This window comes from Carassius carassius, chromosome 34 (assembly GCF_963082965.1).
Source record: "Carassius carassius chromosome 34, fCarCar2.1, whole genome shotgun sequence".
Lineage (NCBI taxonomy): Eukaryota > Metazoa > Chordata > Actinopteri > Cypriniformes > Cyprinidae > Carassius > Carassius carassius.
Genome location: NC_081788.1, coordinates 17,502,526 through 17,520,506, shown reverse-complemented (window position 1 = coordinate 17,520,506; position 17,981 = coordinate 17,502,526). Strand labels below are relative to the sequence as shown.

Genomic DNA, 17,981 nt, shown 5'->3' with positions numbered 1-17,981 from the left:
AATAAATATTGTTTATGGGCTAATTAATGCCACAATAATTTGTTTATTTTATTGGCTAATTGTATTTTTCATTTTTGTTTTGCATTGAATACCATTGAATATTTTCATTGAATGCATTGAATATTCGCTGTGCACCGCAATACCACCCTCCCATAGAAAGACACGTTAAGAGCCACCTATTTTCTTTATAATAAAGGGAAGGAAAACGCTTAATGTATAATTAAATGCATTGCGTTCATATTCTTTATAACTGAAGCATTTTCTTTATTATAAGGGTGTATTATTCCATTAAAAAAGGACTGTTTATAAGGTGACAATCCGTTATACATCTTGAAGATTTTTTTATTTTATTGTATCTTCTTATAAAGACGAAGATTGACATTTCGTTAATTAAACAAAATAAGAACACAATGTTGTAAAAAATAAACAACTCAGGCTATGTTCTGTTAGATGTGTTTTGAATACTTTTTGTTTAATTATATCTCTAGGTAATGAAGATATAGCCTATTAACAAAAATAAATCTTATTAGGCCTATATAATATATCATATTAAAAAAAACTTAGCCTATATAAAATATATTTTTAAAAAGGGCCTCATTGATTAATTTTGCATGATTGGGGGCTGCTACTATTTGCTTAAGCTTTTTGAATGTGTGATAAAGGCGCGATAGGCTGTCAATTTTATGTGGATAAAGGCATATTTTGTACATGATAACACATGCCCTTATAAGGGCAAAAAAGATGTCGTTTTAACGACATAAGATCTCGTTATTAAGAGAAAAAGATGTCGTTTTAACGACATAAGATCTCGTTATTACGAGAAAAGATGTCGTTAAAACGACAAGATCTCGTTATTACGAGAAAAGATGTCGTTAAAACGACATAAGATATCGTTATTACGACATAATTGGGGGGGGAAAATAATATTTATGTGGCAGCAATGCGTCACCGTACTGTTCCAATTTGAATACATACCTTTTCTTCCTCTAGAAGTGAAAGTATGTCCTCTGAAATACCCCGGCCTCGTAAAAATTCTGTCACAGTGATGATGGACATAATTGTGCAGTCTGCTCCCCCTGGGCCTTTCAAATTGATATTACGTTAGAAAAAGCTTGGTCGTGTAAACGTGACTCGCTTAAACATAGGCTAATAAATGGGTCTAGCTAAGAAGAAAGCAATGTGGAGCTATAACCAGCTCTGTAAAGTGTTCGTTCTTGAACTATTTAGGAACTATTGATACGGTATTACAGTGCACATGGTAGCCTACAAAGTCATCAATAATCAACAAGATACATGCATGAAGTCAAAATTCACTCACTCGCTCGCGTTTCGATGGCTGAAACGCATGTAGGCTCGATTTTATGATGAATGTCGCCTCAAATCGATCTCAAAAATTTAACGCGTTCATTATTTCGACTTTTTTTCTCGAAATTTAACGAGTTTTTTTCTCGAAACACAACGACTTTATTCTCGATATTTAATGAGTTTATTCTCAAAATTGTATCTCGACTTTTTTCTCGAAATTTAACGAGTTTTTTTCTCGAAACACAACGACTTTATTCTCGTTATTTAATGAGTTTATTCTCGAGATTGTATCTCGACTTTTTTCTCGAAATTTAACGAGTTTTTTCTCGCAACACAACGACTTTATTCTCGTCATTTAATGAGTTTATTCTCAATATTGTATTTCGACTTTTTTTCTCGAAATTTAACGAGTTTAATCTCGCATTATAATGACTTTAATCTCGAGATGGTTTTATTTTTTTATTATTGCCTGGCCCTAATCCTCTTCCGTACATATAAGATCAGAAAGACATTTATTTTCAATAAAAAAAGAGTAGCCTAAAAATTTGAAATAAAACGTCTCATTAATAATACAGTGTTATTAGGTGGTTAGCAGTGTGGGTGTAGAGTTGTTTTTGTCCCAATAGTGGCATTCTTTTAATAATATTTTTATGTATGATAATTTAAACTCGCTATGTTATTGCATACTGTTTTATAATGTACTACAGTACTGAAATATAAATGTCTACCACCAAACCACTCTTTACACAATTATTATTAGTTCTGTTAATAAAGTTTATTAATTATGAAATAAGTTCAAATGCAAGTGCTCCAAATGCAATTGGGCTAGTCTTGAGTAGCAATAGAGTTCAGGAACTATGACGTCAGAATCCAGAAGTGCAATCCGCTGTGGGTTCTTTCAAGATTTTCCTATGAGGTTTTATAATGGTGTTTTTCAATTTTCAAACCTATTTACTTATTAAAAACACAATTAAAAAAAAACAAACATAACTGCTATAAAATTTGTGTTTTATGGATGCGTGTAATTTACATTGTAGAACAAAACGTAAAAGTATCATAAAATGATGTTTACCACAGGCTTTATTTTAATCTTACTTTTAATTGAAAAACCCAATTATAAAACCCCATTGGAAAATCTTGAAGGAACCAGAGGTGGGTAGAGTACCCAAAACTGTACTCAAGTAAAAGTACTTCTAGAAATATTTACTCAAGTAAAAGTAAAAGTACTAGTCTTGAATAGTTACTTGAGTAAGAGTAAAAGAGTATCGGATAAAAAATCTACTCAAGTAGTTAGTTACTAGTTACTTTGGGTCATATATACTGAGCCTATTTTTATTTAGATATATAGATAAAATGTATGTAATGTATGTGTGCGTGTATAAATGTATATATTTCATCAGCCTTTACTCCAATTTATGTAATTTATTATAAAACCCTGTCTGTTTACTTAAGTAACAGATAAAGGTGTCATGCCATAACATATTTTTAATACGACTGACTTTATATTAAATGTGAATTTAACATTGAAAGTTAATGTGATATAAATATTGCTACTAATCTTTCATTGTTCAGAAAGAGAGCAAATAACATTTACATTATTAAAGATAATTTTCACTGACAGTCTAGATTTCAATCACTCTCAGAAACTCCCATAAAAAATCACTGAAACTGTTAACACTGTGAAATCAATATCTTAATTAAAGATTCGTACACACATCTGCACTTTGTTGTTCCTGCGAGAGAATTCGCCAGAAAGAGGTATTCAGTCAGTGAGCGAGTGAAGGAAGCACCGGCATTTTAGCGATGACTCATCTGAACGCCTCTGATTGGCCAATGCTTAAATAAGCTCAAAAGAATCAGTGATTCCCTTTCATAGGTCACTTCGATGCTGCGGTGACGTCACCACGTATGGGAACACCTTCGGTGTGACGAATGTCTGAAGCCCTATACCATCCCGCCAATCCTATTGGCCAAATAGCGCGTGGCACCGCCCAGTCATGCGTAGGCATATATATACCTGGTGCCGCGCGCCATTTACCTCAGATTTCATTCCTTCAGTACGAAGCGAATCTTCTGTGCCCTATTGTCTCGCGTTCTCAGCGATCGTCACGAGCAGTATACTCCTCTCCGCGGACGCGATGAGTTTCAAGAAGTGCAAGGACCCGTGTACCAGGTACATCGTTCAGGGGGACACTCATGACAGGTGCGTAGTCTGCCTAGGCTTACACCACGCACAGGAGGCGCTTAGCGGCCTTTCTTCATGCCCCCATTGCGATGGCCTGCGACTCAGGGTCCTTCGCTCGAGGGTAGATGTGTTCTCCGATGTCGCCGTGTCTAACCCCCGCCACACCACTTCTGCGACTGCCGAGGCACCGCACGAGGTGATAGCTTGGGGTGACACGTGTGACATGGAGCTCGAGGACAGTTCAGCGATGGAAAATTACTCTCCACATCGCTCGCTCTCCCCTACCCTAATACACAGGAAAACTTTTGAACCTGTCGTTTTTTCCTGTGAGGATTTACGGCCCACACCGGGGGCATGTAGTGCCATCTCCTTCGGTTGTGACCGCCATGATGACGACGTTCTTTCCACTGCGGCCTCGGGGTCCGAGGACTTCGCGGCCGACACGAGCCCTCTCCCTCCTAGTGGACAGGAGAGGCGTGTTTCCCCCTCCTACAGTGAGCTGTTGGATGTGGTTTCCCGTGCAGTGGGTACATTGGGGCTGGAATGGGAGGTTGAGAAGGCCGAGGCCCAACCTTCTTCGAAGCTGGACGACCGTTTTCTAACTAGTCGGACACCTGCGCAGCCCCGGAGGCCTTTACCCTTTTTCCCGGACCTCCACCAGGAGGTTTCGAGGTCCTGGAAACAGCCGTTTGCGGCGCGCATCACGAACGCTGCGGCCGCGGATTTCGCCACCATTTCGAGCATGGCGAGTCACGGCTATACAGCGATACCGCCGATAGAGGAGACTCTCGCCGAACATCTTGCGCCTAATTCGGCCACGGCGTGGAAGTCCCGCCCCCTCCTCCCCTCGAAGGCGTGTCGAGTCACGTCTAGCTTAGTGGGAAAATCCTATATGGCCGCTGGTCAAGCGGCTGCTTCGCTTCATTCCATGGCGGTCCTTCAGGCCTACCAAGCGGAGCTGTTAAAAGGATTGGACGAGGGGGACGGCATTACACCTGAGGCGGTCAAGGAACTACGGCGAGCAACTGATTTGGCGCTTCGTGCTACCAAACATACTGCTCGAGCAGTGGGCCGTTCCATGGCTGGATTAATTACGGTTGAGCGCCACCTCTGGCTTAATCTCACCGATATAAAGGAAAAGGATAAATCTTTCCTCATGGATGCCCCTGTGTCTAAGGACGGTTTATTTGGAGAGGCGGTCACTTCAGTGGTGGAGAAGTTCACAGCAGCGAAACAACAATCAGCCGCTTTCCGCCAGCTGATTCCCCGCAGACCCAGAGAGGTTGAACGCCGTCAGGCGCCCGCGCGTTCTCGCTCAACCTCCTCTCACCGCCAGCAAGTGCCCTCTCGGGAAGAGCCTTCACCTATGGCGCCTCCTCGCAAGGACTGGGGCCCTAGGGTTGTTCCACCGGCTCAACAACGCCAGCGAAAAAGGTTGAACCTGAGTTCGACGGCCAAGGCCTCTCGTTCTCGGGCACATAACAGCAGCTCCTGATTTTTTCGCTGCCTGCCAGGGACTGTGCCCTCCGCTAGAGAGCGCTGTTGGACCGCTTTCGCGCATCCAACACTCTCATTGCAGTCCCCACGCTCAAACCCTGACTGTTTCGCCGCAAACAGCGCCTCGAACAGCATTGGAGCCAACTGTAACACCAATCGCTTCCTCAGACACTATGCACGATCCAGTTTTCAGAGCTCGAGGAGCGCTTCAAAGGGTCTTCATCGAACGGCCCGTCATGACGGCTCGCTCAGCCGCCGCTGTTTCGCTAGCGGCAGAGCCCGATGCTCAATCTGTTGGCCTAATTCCTGCCGTGGACACGTTTCAGGATTACGTACAACGAGATACAACGCCTGCTCTGCATATACTTCCCCTGTGCACGAACACCATGAGTCTTTCGTGCCCGGACATTTCTATGTGTGCAACAGCGTTGCAGGAAACGAACATGTTGAAACCGCTAATATTGTTTCGGGCCGCGTGGGAACGCTTGCCCGGCATTTCTCAATGGGTGTTACGCACAATTTGTCACGGATACACCATTCAGTTTCGGAAAGGCCCGCCCCCTTTCCGCGGAATTCTCTCCATGGTGATGAAACCGATGGACATGGCGGTGCTGAGACAGGAAATGTTAGCTCTACTGAGCAAAGGGGCTATAGAAGAAGTACACCCCTCTCAGATGGAGTCAGGGTTTTACAGCCGTTATTTTGTGGTACCAAAAAAGGACGGCGGATTACGACCCATTCTGGATTTACGCCGTCTAAATCTTGCACTCAGGTCGAGCAAATTCAAGATGTTGACGGTAAAATCTATTTTGTCTCAGATTCAACCAAACGACTGGTTTGTCACGATCGATCTGAAGGATGCTTACTTTCATATTCAGATCATCGAGAGACACCGGAAGTTCCTCAGATTCGCTTTGGAGGGCAAAGCGTATCAGTACCGCGTTCTTCCCTTTGGCTTAGCGCTAGCTCCCCGTACATTCTCAAAATGCATGGACGCAGCTCTGGCCCCGTTGCGGCTCCGGGGCGTCCGTGTGTTAAACTATCTGGACGACTGGCTGGTGTTAGCGCAATCTCAGACTCAAGCACACTCTCATCGAGATATTGTGCTAAATCATTTACACAGCCTGGGTTTACGCACAAACTTCCAGAAGAGTGTATTAATCCCCTCTCAACGGATTACCTTTCTGGGAGTAGATTTGGACTCTCGCGCGATGACAGCAAAGCTTTCTGTCCCGCGCGCTCAGTCGATTACGTCATGCGTTCAGCACTTCAGGGCGGGTCACACAGTGACAGTGAGACTGTGCCTCAGACTACTAGGTCTAATGGCGGCGGCGCTTCCCGTGATTCATCTGGGTTTGCTTTACATGCGCCCGTTTCAGTGGTGGACGAAACAACAGAATATTTCACCCCGTTGTTCTCCGCATCGAACGATCTCGGTGACGCGGAGGTGTGTGATGTCGTTAAAGCAATGGACATCAGCCGAATTTCTCCTCACCGGGGTTCGGCTGGGAATTTGTGCTTCCCGAGAGACTGTCACGACAGACGCGTCTTTGACCGGGTGGGGAGCTGTTTGTCAGGGGCGCCCAGCCCACGGAGTGTGGACAGCGGCACAACGCAGCTGGCACATAAACAAATTGGAATTACTGGCGGTTTTTCTGGCTCTCCAGTATTTTTCGAGTCTACTGACCGGCCGTCATGTGCTTCTCAGAACGGACAACACTGCGGTCGTGGCTTATCTGAACCATCAGGGAGGATTACGTTCTCGCCCTCTGTGCAGACTGGCGAGGCGGATTCTTCTTTGGTCTCACGACAAATTTCTGTCGATCCGGGCTGTTCACATCCCCGGACGACTGAACTTCGGAGCGGATTTATTATCCAGGCAGACTCTGGAACAAGGGGAATGGAGATTACACCCCCAAACGGTGAATCACCTATGGCATATTTTCGGGGAAGCGGAAGTGGATTTATTCGCGTCGAGCACGACTACGCATTGCCCGCTATGGTTCTCCCTAAGCCCTCCATCACCCCTGGGTCTGGATGCGCTAGCTCACAGCTGGCCCAGGACCAGCTTGTATGCGTTTCCTCCGATTCGGCTGGTCCCAGCGGTATTATGCAGAATACGGCGGGACAGAGTGGGACAGCTGTTGCTGGTGGCTCCGCGATGGCACACACAGCCGTGGTTTGCGGATCTCATCAATCTGTTAGCGGGCTCTCCGGTGGAGATTCCCCTCAGACGGGATTTATTATCGCAAGCACAGGGACGGATCTGGCATCCCAGGCCAGATCTGTGGAACCTGTGGGCGTGGCCTCTGAGCGGAGTGAGTTGATATGTCCCGGTCTTTCTGCTGAAACTACCGAGACTATACTGAACTCTAGAGCAGTTTCTACGAGACGCTTATATGCTTTCAAGTGGAAACTGTTTATGACATGGTGTGAAACTCATGATGTGGATCCAGTTTACTGCCCTGTGGCTTCAGTACTGGAGTTTCTTCAAGACCGTTTTTCGGAGGGATTGACACCAGCCACCCTGAAGGTTTATGTGGCAGCTATCTCAGCTTACCATGAGCATATAGGTGGTGTTTCAGTGGGTCGTCATCCACTGGTTTCTCGCTTTATACAGGGTGCGCGACGGTTGAGGCCTTTCCGCCCTGTGCGAGTTCCTTCATGGGATTTATCCATTGTGTTACTGGGTTTGTCAGGGCATCCGTTTGAGCCCCTGGAAACTGTATCGGATAAGCTCCTGTCTCTGAAGACACTTCTTCTCATGGCTTTATCCTCCCTTAAAAGAGTTGGGGATTTACAGGCTCTCTCTGTCTCACCCTCGTGCATGGAGTTTGCACCAGGCTCTGTGAAAGTGTTGTTGCGACCTAGGCCTAATTATGTTCCTAAGGTCGCGTCTAATCCTTTTCATTTTCAGCAGGTGGTCCTGGAGGCCTTTTCTCCTGCTGCGACAGAGTCTGGAGATCTAAGTCTTTGCCCTGTGAGGGCGTTGAAGACTTATGTGGATCGCACTGCCCCATGGCGTGAGTCTGACCAGCTGTTTGTCTGTTTTGGACATAAGAATAGGGCCATGCAGTTACGAAACAGCGCATGTCCCATTGGCTGGTGGAGGCTATTTCCTTGGCCTATGAGGCGCGCGGGCTCGCTTCGCCCTTAGGAGTAAAAGGTCATTCCACAAGAGCAGTGGCTTCTTCTCAAGCCTTTCTCAGTGGATCTTCTATGGATGATATCTGTGCTGCGGCAGGCTGGTCCTCACCGAGCACTTTTATCAGGTCTTACAGTCTGGATGTGAGGATGGCCCCTGGCTCCCGGGTTCTCTCCGCTTGAGCAGATGCTTCCTTGGATCCAAGCTATCAGGTACGTCAGGCGTGATGGTATAGCGTTCCCATACGTGGTGACGTCACCGCAGCATCGAAGTGACCTATGAAAGGGAACATCTCGGTTACGTATGTAACCTTGGTTCCCTGAATAGGGAACGAGATGCTGCGGTTCTGGCCGTGCCGTACCTTGATAGTTTTCTTCTCTTCTCGTCATGAAATCTGAGGTAAATGGCGCGCGGCACCAGGTATATATATGCCTACGCATGACTGGGCGGTGCCACGCGCTATTTGGCCAATAGGATTGGCGGGATGGTATAGGGCTTCAGACATTCGTCACACCGAAGGTGTTCCCATACGTGGTGACGTCACCGCAGCATCTCGTTCCCTATTCAGGGAACCAAGGTTACATACGTAACCGAGATGTTTGTTATAATGCGTAGCGCTGTATAAACGCATCTATCTCTGGCTCAGCGCCAGCAAGCAATCACAGATCTGAATTTAGCAGCTGATAATATGACTCGCTGAACGTACTTGCACCAGTGTGATTGTATTAAAATTAATAAAATCTTAATCGGCTATTTTTTGTCTTTTGGAAGCTGCATTCAACTTGACTCCCCTCTGTTATAAGCCACACACGTACAACAAACTAATGTCACCGTGGTATCGTGTACTGTAATCGAATGTAGCCCAAGTTATTACCTGTTAAACAGTAGACAGCACACGCGGTGTTCATCTAATAAGGATCTCCATCGCAAGCAAATAATAACCTTTGCAGATTTCAATTCAGTGCAGTTCCAGCCACGTTTTCAACGCTCTTTCTGTTCTTAAACGTTACAACTCCGAGTGAACCACTTCAGACGCTCAGCGCGTGCGGCAGGGAACTGAACGACTCATTCAAACTGATTCATGAACCAATTCACTCGTTTGCCAATTGGTTTGATCAAGCCTTTGAACAGAATTGACTCAAAAGAATGAATCATTCGCGAATGGGCATCGCTCATTGCCCAGAGAAAAGTAGACGGCGCGTTTGGAATAAACTGAAGCATTTATAACATTTATTGCATTAAGATAAAGTAACGAGAGGAGCGTCGACCACAGTAACGAAGTAAAAGTACAGATTTTTCCCCAAAAATTTACTCAAGTAAGAGTATAAAGTACCCATCTTTAAATATACTCCGAAAAGTATTCGTTACCCCAAAAAATTACTCAAGTAAATGTAACGAAGTAAATGTAACTCGTTACTACCCACCTCTGGAAGGAACTCACGGCGAATTACACTTCCGGATTCTGATGTCATAGTTCCCCCACTCTATAGTGCAGGTTTTGTTGAGAAAGCCTTGCAAACCTGCACCAGTGCTCTGCATGAGCAGATCAGACCATCCCAAAAGTTTTCTCTGTGCAAAGCACTTTGTGTAAAATTAAGAGTAACCATGATTTGGTCCTCCTCTTCCATTACCTAGATTAAAAATTATAATTCTAATTATTATGAGCACCATTTACACTATTATTGGCGCGTTACCAATAATTAAAAAAGTTAGCTACTAGTCAAAATAGCATGGAAATGCGCGTTGTTGGCGAGTTTTTAAATAGTGCTAAGAGTCCCATAGCAATTGTGAGGTGATTGTTAGAGATTCAACTGCAATATACAAAATTCTTAAGCTTTTCACAATATATTAATTAACAATCCTGACAACATAGATTTGTAAAAAAAAATAAAAAATACCTGTGCCAAACATGCTAGCTCACCAACCTATGGCAGGCTATTTAATTAACAAGCTAACTACTGGCTGCGAAACAATGGGGACAACATGTTAATAAAGGTTAAATGAAAATGTAATGTTTTTCCATTCTAATGTAATTTTTCATACAGATCTGTATTTGCTGTGACAAGAGTTGGAAATACATTTAGCACTGACTGGATAAACAAATCCAACTGCCTAAAGTACTGAAGACAATTACATTTGTTAATAGAAACAAAAACAAAACAAACAAATCTCAGTGCGATGTGTTGCCTTGATTTTTTTTTTCCAACTATTGCCTCAACTTATTATTTTTAACAGTTACAAACTAGAAGCTTCAGTGTGGTTGTGTGAGGTGCTTTTTGGTGAAAAGTTGTCAAAAGCCAAAACTCCCTTAACATGACATTGCCATGATATATTTCATTTTCCTTTCACCACCACTCTATTTTTTTATTTTTTATTTAAACACTATTAGTAATTCCTCAGTCCATTTTTTTAGTTTGATTTCTGCTCTTCATCATATGTGACATACAGACAGATATTAAAGTCACCAAACAGGGACCGACTAACAGAAGGCTATCTTGATACACATGATACAGTGCAGAATGGCTGTTCTGATGATCTGACTCCAGTGACAGGGTGGCTTTAAGGGGACTTCCGCTCTCATCTGAAAGCAACATGAGTATACAGTGTCACATTGACAACAAGGCGAGAGAATGAAAATAGAAAAAAACATGTGGCTGTCCATTTCCTGTGAAAAGCTTTTGTCTGCTGATGCTGAGAGTAAGAACTAGGAAGAGAAACTCAATGTTCGCTGTTCAGTCAAGTCACCGGTAGTACAGAGGAGATTTCTCATTCTCTTCCAAGGTCTCTTTCTTTCTCTCGCTTCGAGTTTCATTTTTTAACGGTTTGTTCCATGAGCATATGAGGCCATGAAGCGAGCAACGAAGGGGAAAGACCAGGAGAGTGTGGGCAGCTCTCTGCTTAGTCCACAGGAGAATGAGAGGCTGGAGCAACTGCTGGGCAAGAGGTGTGTGGTAAGTAATATCGAACTGTTTGGCAATATCTGAAGAAAAGAACTTTTGACCATAACGTTCTACTTCTCTTTTTGAGAAGCTGAACTCATTTTTTTTTTCAGTGTATTTCCCCTCATTTATCTCATGTAAGAAGTGGAACATTTTCACTTTGACCATGTGTTAGAAAAAAAAAACAAATTCTGTAACTTAATTTAGAAAAGCATTGTAACTTAATGGTGTGACTTTTAAAGTGTACTAATATGTGTGTAATAAATGGAAAAAGTATGCAAAACCCAAAAGTGACCTTATACTGTGAAAAATTTTCAAATGTTAAACAGCACATTTAATTCAAAACAGTGCAACATTTATTAAAATCAGCATTATTTAGACTATACATGTATTGTAACAGTTTTTTTAAAGTGTAAAATATCAGTACAGTGATATTCTCAGTCCCCGCGTGACACGTTACAAATGAAATTTTCTTCATCTCTAATGCAAATTGTATTTTCTTTACATTTTCTTTAAATATTTTCATATTTCTGTATTTCTTTTTATGCACCGGTGTTTCACCTATTGTTTAAATTTTGCTCTTCATTGCATTGTGTTTTAGGGTTAACGGAAATGCCTGTAAAATTAATGGATAATGTCCTACCTGTACTCACATATACATGCATTTATTTATTTGCCGATGTAGTTATTCATCAACTAATCACAGTCACATAGGTCATAATGCACATCAAAGAAAGCTGTTGGTAAACCAGTAAATCCAAAAATGTTTCTCATTTCTGTACTCTATTGTTTATTTCCGCTTCCTCCAATCATTCTATTATGACACAGTCAGGACCAGATCCTGTTGTTGCTGGCTATATTCTTTATACTAACATTCGTATTCATGCAGAAGCATTTATCTAATGGTTGTACACTACACACATACAAATATGCACCGATTATGAAATTGTATTGCTTAATTTTCAAAAAATGTAAGTAGTACATGCTCATCAAAAAAAAAAAAAAAAAAGTATGTATATTTATAATTATTATTAATAAAAAAGTTTGATGGAAATTAACACAGATTTTTTTTAACATGGTTGCCTTTCTCTAACAGATCAGACCCTACAGTGCTATAACTGCCATTTTGTGGGTACAATTTTGGTGTTGCTTGAATGCACAGTGAAAACTTTTGTGATTAAAAGGAAGAGAAGGTGTGAAATTAGCCCTCATTTGCAGCTTGAACTGTGATCACTGAGGGGGGGTTGACAGGGGAAGTTGCTTAAAGACATTTCCTGCCACAGAATAAGGGTTTTAAAGAGCTATTGTATAAAATAACCTGCCATCTTTAGGTACAAGTTTTGGTCACTGAGTGTAATTCGCTTGGTGTGTTCATTAGTGAACATAATTCACATGCAATCATGCATGTGAGGAAAAACAGGCCTCTATGAAAGTGTGGCACTAATTACATCCTTTTTCTGGTTTTGTCTGCAGTCTCTGTCCTCAGCGGTTGTGCAGTTGCTTATGGCTCTTCCGAGTGAGCCGAACCGCTGGACACCACAGCAGTCTGGAGTCGTTTGTTTCGTCAAAGACAGTCCTCAGCGCTCCTTTTTCATCCGTCTCTATGACATCAAGGTTCTTAACGCTCTTGTTGCTAAACATGGTGAAAACCGCAGGCCCTAAATAAATGCATTAACTCTTACATTTCTAGATTTTACAGATCATTATAATAATCATCACATTTTCATGTGCATGAATTAACATCTCAACAAACTATCTAAAAAAAAAAAAGTAATAAAATAAAAGTAATACACATTTACCCATTTATTTCCTGCTTTTATCTGGGAGAAAACTGAGATGATCTCAGACCTGTTTCTTCCCTCCAGGCAGGGAATCTGGTGTGGGAACAGGAAATCTATAATCAACTGATGTACCAAAGGACCAAGCCTTTTTTTCACACTTTCCCTGGAGATGTAAGTATTTACCTGCTGAATGTAAAGCAGTTCATTGCAACCTCACTGCTCACTGCTATTCTTACAATTGATTTTAACATTTGTATGCAGTATGACATAGCAATAAGAAAAAAAAATTGAGTCAGGGAAGTTTTTTATTTCTCTTTCCTGTAAAGTTATCTTAGCGCATCATTACTTCCTCATATTAATGTCTACAGTACAACAGAACTATCTGCTGTTCCATTTAGACTAAAGTTAAAGCTAAAGTTACACGCAGTATTTGCATGCAGTTGTTGCTGATGAAAACTCTAACTGGCCATATAACTATAACACAATGTATTGTCATCCCGCTGTCAGACACACTGTAACTCTAACTCTATTTTGAAAACTGATTGAACTATATAATGTAGTAAACAAAAATACAGTCACATTTTAGTTAAAAAACGTTTAAACAGTGAGGACGTTCTGTTGTTGTCTGTTGTTTGTTGGTGAAAGTAGAACACACTCAGTTTGATCACTGATGTCCTATAGAAGCAGTTTGGATTGGATCAGTTCTTTGAAATTCATATTGTTGCATCTGCTTCTGAGCATGCCTAGTGAAGATGCCTAGCCCACTGCCCCCCCCCCCCCCCCCCCCATTAATTAAGATTATTATAACAAATGTTAAGGGGAAGGAGAATTTACATGTGTCAGGTTTTTTGACAAGAAATACTTCTGCAAAACATGCAGCTTGCTTATAGCTCCTCTGGAAACTTCCTCATTCCTCATCCTCACAGTGCGATTAGAGATTTGAGATATCCTTTAAGGTGGCTCACCTTGATCGGTTTCCGGGTCAAGGGCTCAAGGACGGGGGAGCGAGGAAACGTGGAAGCATCAGTTAGAATTTTAAGAAGCAACCTTGGTCAAAGCACAGTTGCTTATCAGGATGTGTACATTTATTACTGTTATTTTGTATTAATACATTTTTAAACCGTTTTTGGTGACGTTTTATTTGGAAACAATGGTTTAATAATGTTGATAGTTGTTCCTTTTGATGTGTTTTATTCTAAGTTAATGTAATCTAAATTAAAGTTTTTAAAGGCTCTGCCATATTTTGGCTTATATCTAATACTAATGTTTATCCACAAATTATGAATATATGAAACCATTTCAATATATGTTAGGCCTACTTTTCAAAAGTTGGCTAGCTTAATGATAAGAATGTTATCGTAATGTTCAAACAACCATCAGCTTTAATGCACGCTTCTGGCAGTGTAATTTAACCCTATATTATCTAATAGTTGACTATGCTTTCTTGTTTACTTTAATCAAGCATCTTTATAATAATAAACAAAATATTGTTTTGCATCTCTCCTCAGGAGTGTCAAGTGGGGTTGAACTTTGCAGATGTAGCAGAGGCCGACAGTTTCTTTGCTGTAGTGGAGGAGAAGATCAGCCAGAGAAATAATCGTTTTGGTATCCAATAATTGTGTATTAATTTCTTTTAACCATTTCTCTCAATTCAAACTACTTCATAAATCTGATAATGAAGATGGATCTACTGTAATAAGGCATCTCACTTAAAATGTTTTGTTTTCTTCTAATAACATAAAGATAAACAGCAGAAAAAAGGACAAGAACATAGAGGTAATGTAATTTCTCAAAAATCCTTTTTGTTTATTTATTTAGAAGTGTAGGTTATTTGAATAAACTGCAAGTCAAATATATTTCTAATATATTCTTAGATCAGCGAGCTTTGCCACCACTTCCTCCACCAAATGGTAAGTAAATCACTTTTTAAAATAATATTTTGCTTGTCTAATTGGCAACTAAAAATATTTGTATTTTAAAAGTTATGTTTTTAATAGACCTTTCACGTCTTAATAAAGATTCTCACTAGCCTTTACTTTATTTGAGAAGACAAGGCAGTTTAATCTATTTCTTGTGCTGTAGTTGTTTTGATTCCTTTCATTTTTACAAAATTGTAATAGTGTTCATATGGTTACTCTAAAAAGAAAAAAGAAAATAAAGGGATATTATTGTCATGTGGCCCAATAATAGAACCAGGCATTGAATGTTCTGAAAACAATACATATTTAACTCTATATGTTCAGTGATGTAAAACGGCATGAAGTGTACACAAATAATAATAAAAAAACACTATTATTGCATCTTCAATCACAGACTCTGGTACTCCTACCTCTTCCTCCATGCTTCCACTGGCACTAAGTAATAGCCAGAACCAATCTACCCCTTCCAAATCAAAGAAAGACAAGAAAGAGAAAGACAAGAAAAGTAAGAAGAAAGGATTTAAACTGCTTAAAGGGGCTATTGGAGCACCAAGTGGATTCACGTGAGTGAATAAGTAAACTCACTTTAACCAAGAGAAATGTCTTCTGAAGAGGGTTTTGTTTGCTTACTTTTTTGTGTGTGTGTGTGTCATGATTTAAGGCATGTAAGTCACCTTGGCATGGGTTCCAACAATTTGGACCCGGAACTGATGAAAGTTCTGTCCTGTGCTGGGATCAGTGAAGCAGATATGAACGATTCGGAAACCTCTCAGCTCATCTATGAGGTCATTGAGCGTTCAGGTGGAATAGAGGCTGTTAAAAAGGCTGTGAACCAGCAGGGTAAGTCACAGTGATATGCAAAGTTAAAATGTTAGATTTGTTTCATGCTAAATGTATAGTTTATTTTTCATTTAGAGCCTACTCACCCTCCTGTTCCCAGTGGACATCGGGGTTCTCTTCCCCAAATGCCGTCTGGGTCCTCCTCAACGCCGCCGCCAGTACCTCAAGGTCGAATGGGGCCTCTACCCCCTGTCCCCGGTCAGTCCTCTGGTCCACCTTCTCATCGAGGTTCCCTTCCACCAACACCTCAAAGAGCGGCTGCATCACCACAAACCCCTGAGGGCCGCAGCGGTCCTTTGCCGGCCCGTTCTTCATCATTAGGACCCCTGCCACCGGTGCCTGCCGGAGGGCGTACTGGGACGTTGCCTCAACCTCCAGGATCCCGCAGTGGACCCTTACCACCTCCACCTGGAGGTCAGAGTGGAGGTCTGCCCACACCACCACTTCCAGGAGAACGTAGGGAGTCTTTAACACCCGCTCCAGGAAAGAGACCTGGACCACAAATGACCGAAAGACGAGGTAGTTTTCTGCCGCCCCAACCTGCCGAGGCAGGCCCACGACCACTACCACCGGGTGTGAGAAGCTCAGCCTTACCCCCGCCTCCAAGAGACAATAGTAATTTTTTGCCACCACCACCGCAATCTGATACGCTATTACCTCCTCCCCCGTCTGATTTCTTCCCTCCTCCGCCTTGTGACTCGTTTCTTCCTCCTCCACCTGAAGACTTTAATTCTCTGCCTCCACCTCATTCTTTTGAATCCAACTTTCCTCCACGAAGCAATTCCTCTGGCTTCAACCCTCTGCCCCCTCCGATGTCAGCCAAACCCAGTGCAGGCGGACCTCCCCCACCACCTCCTCCTCCTCCTCCAGCTCCCGCTGCTGCTCCTCCTCCAATGAACTTTGGAAGCAACCCCTCATCTCCAAGTGGTCCACCACCTCCAGCATCCAGCAGTGGGGAAGTGGGTAGAGGGGCATTACTTTCCCAGATTCAATCAGGGATGAAGCTCAAGAAGGTGAGTATCTAAACTACCAAAGTTAATAATTAACCATTTAATTGATCCAAAATGACAGTAAAGGCTTTTATAATGTCACAAAAGTTTCTATTTAAATGGTGTTCTTTTTTCTATTCATCAAAGAGTTGTGTGAAAAGATTTATCACAACTGTTTTCAACATTGATTATAATAAGAAATGTTTCTCAGGACTGCAGTGATGCATGCTACAAATTTATCTTTGCCATCATATAAATAAATTACATTTTAAAATACATTATAACAGACAAATGTTATCTGAATTTGTAATACTATTTCACGATCATTGCAGATTTTACCATATTTGTGATAAAATATAAATGCAGTCTCATATTTTGTTGAAAAGATGGTCATATTAGTGTTCAAAGCAGATCACCCACTCACAAGATCTAGGCACGGATAAGGTTCCCATAATGTTAGCTTCTCGGCATTACACTCTATACAAACTATATAAAGTCATGTCTTTTGCCCAGGTGACCGCCAACCAAGAACCAGCTCCACCTGCCCTGGATACAGGAGAGGGAATAGTTGGAGCTCTCATGATGGTGATGCAGAAGAGAAGTAAAGCCATCCATTCATCTGGTAACCACTCAATCATTTTTTTTTTGTCATTTAATATAGTATATAGTAATTACGAAAGGGAAAATGTAGTACCTTTATATTAATATTTACACAATTTATTTTGTAATTAATGCTCAGACAATAAGTTGGTCTGCTGGTATCTTCCATACCTATTAACCTTTAACCCCGTGCCTTATCTACCATATCTTGTAGAAGAGGATGATGAATTTGATGACGACGACGAGGACGATGAAGAGTGGGATTAATCCTGGTGTAACTGAAATACTTTAAATATATGCACCTAGGCAGTTTTAGATGTTTTGGAAGGGAGATGTACTAATGTTCTGGCCAACTCAGAAAAATGTGGATAAACGGCCGATATTAAAATTCTATTCCTAAAAATATTAAATCAATAACACTGAAATCATTTGTTTGAAATGCTAAGGGGTAATTTTAGGTGCCACAACATTTTATTATACAGTAGGAAAAATGGATATTCTTTTTGAGATTTGCTAAATATTACATTTATAGATTACATTTATTATAGTATTTTTTGTTTATCTGAGCATTCAGTGATATCACAGGTAATTAAAAGGTCATCTAATTTAATAGTAAAATATTGTACCGATACATCATGCATCCATCTCTTTCTAGTCTCAAAGGTTCTCAGTCTCTATGTGTTTATCAGTTGATGTAGATTCTATATAAGGATATAATGTGGATCTGTACTGAATGTATTTGCAATATGTAAATATACTCACATGTGAACTGAAAATGTAA

General features: G+C 41.5%; 1 protein-coding gene across 2 annotated transcripts; it reads left to right on the top strand.

Moving 5' to 3' along the window:
• Positions 1–10,768: 10,768 nt before the first annotated feature.
• Positions 10,769–17,810, top strand: LOC132114552 (actin nucleation-promoting factor WAS-like). 2 transcript variants are annotated; one of them, XM_059522723.1, is made up of 11 exons: positions 10,769–11,083; positions 12,545–12,685; positions 12,937–13,023; positions 14,361–14,457; positions 14,596–14,628; positions 14,727–14,762; positions 15,166–15,334; positions 15,433–15,611; positions 15,687–16,624; positions 17,114–17,222; positions 17,415–17,810. In XM_059522723.1, exons 1-11 carry the CDS (start codon positions 10,979–10,981, stop codon positions 17,465–17,467), a joined length of 1,947 nt encoding a protein of 648 aa, XP_059378706.1. In that variant the 5' UTR covers positions 10,769–10,978; the 3' UTR covers positions 17,468–17,810. The 2 variants fall into 2 exon arrangements, with proteins under 2 accessions (XP_059378706.1, XP_059378707.1); XM_059522724.1 differs by having other exon boundaries at positions 10,940–11,076.
• The last annotated feature ends 171 nt before the right edge of the window (positions 17,811–17,981 follow it).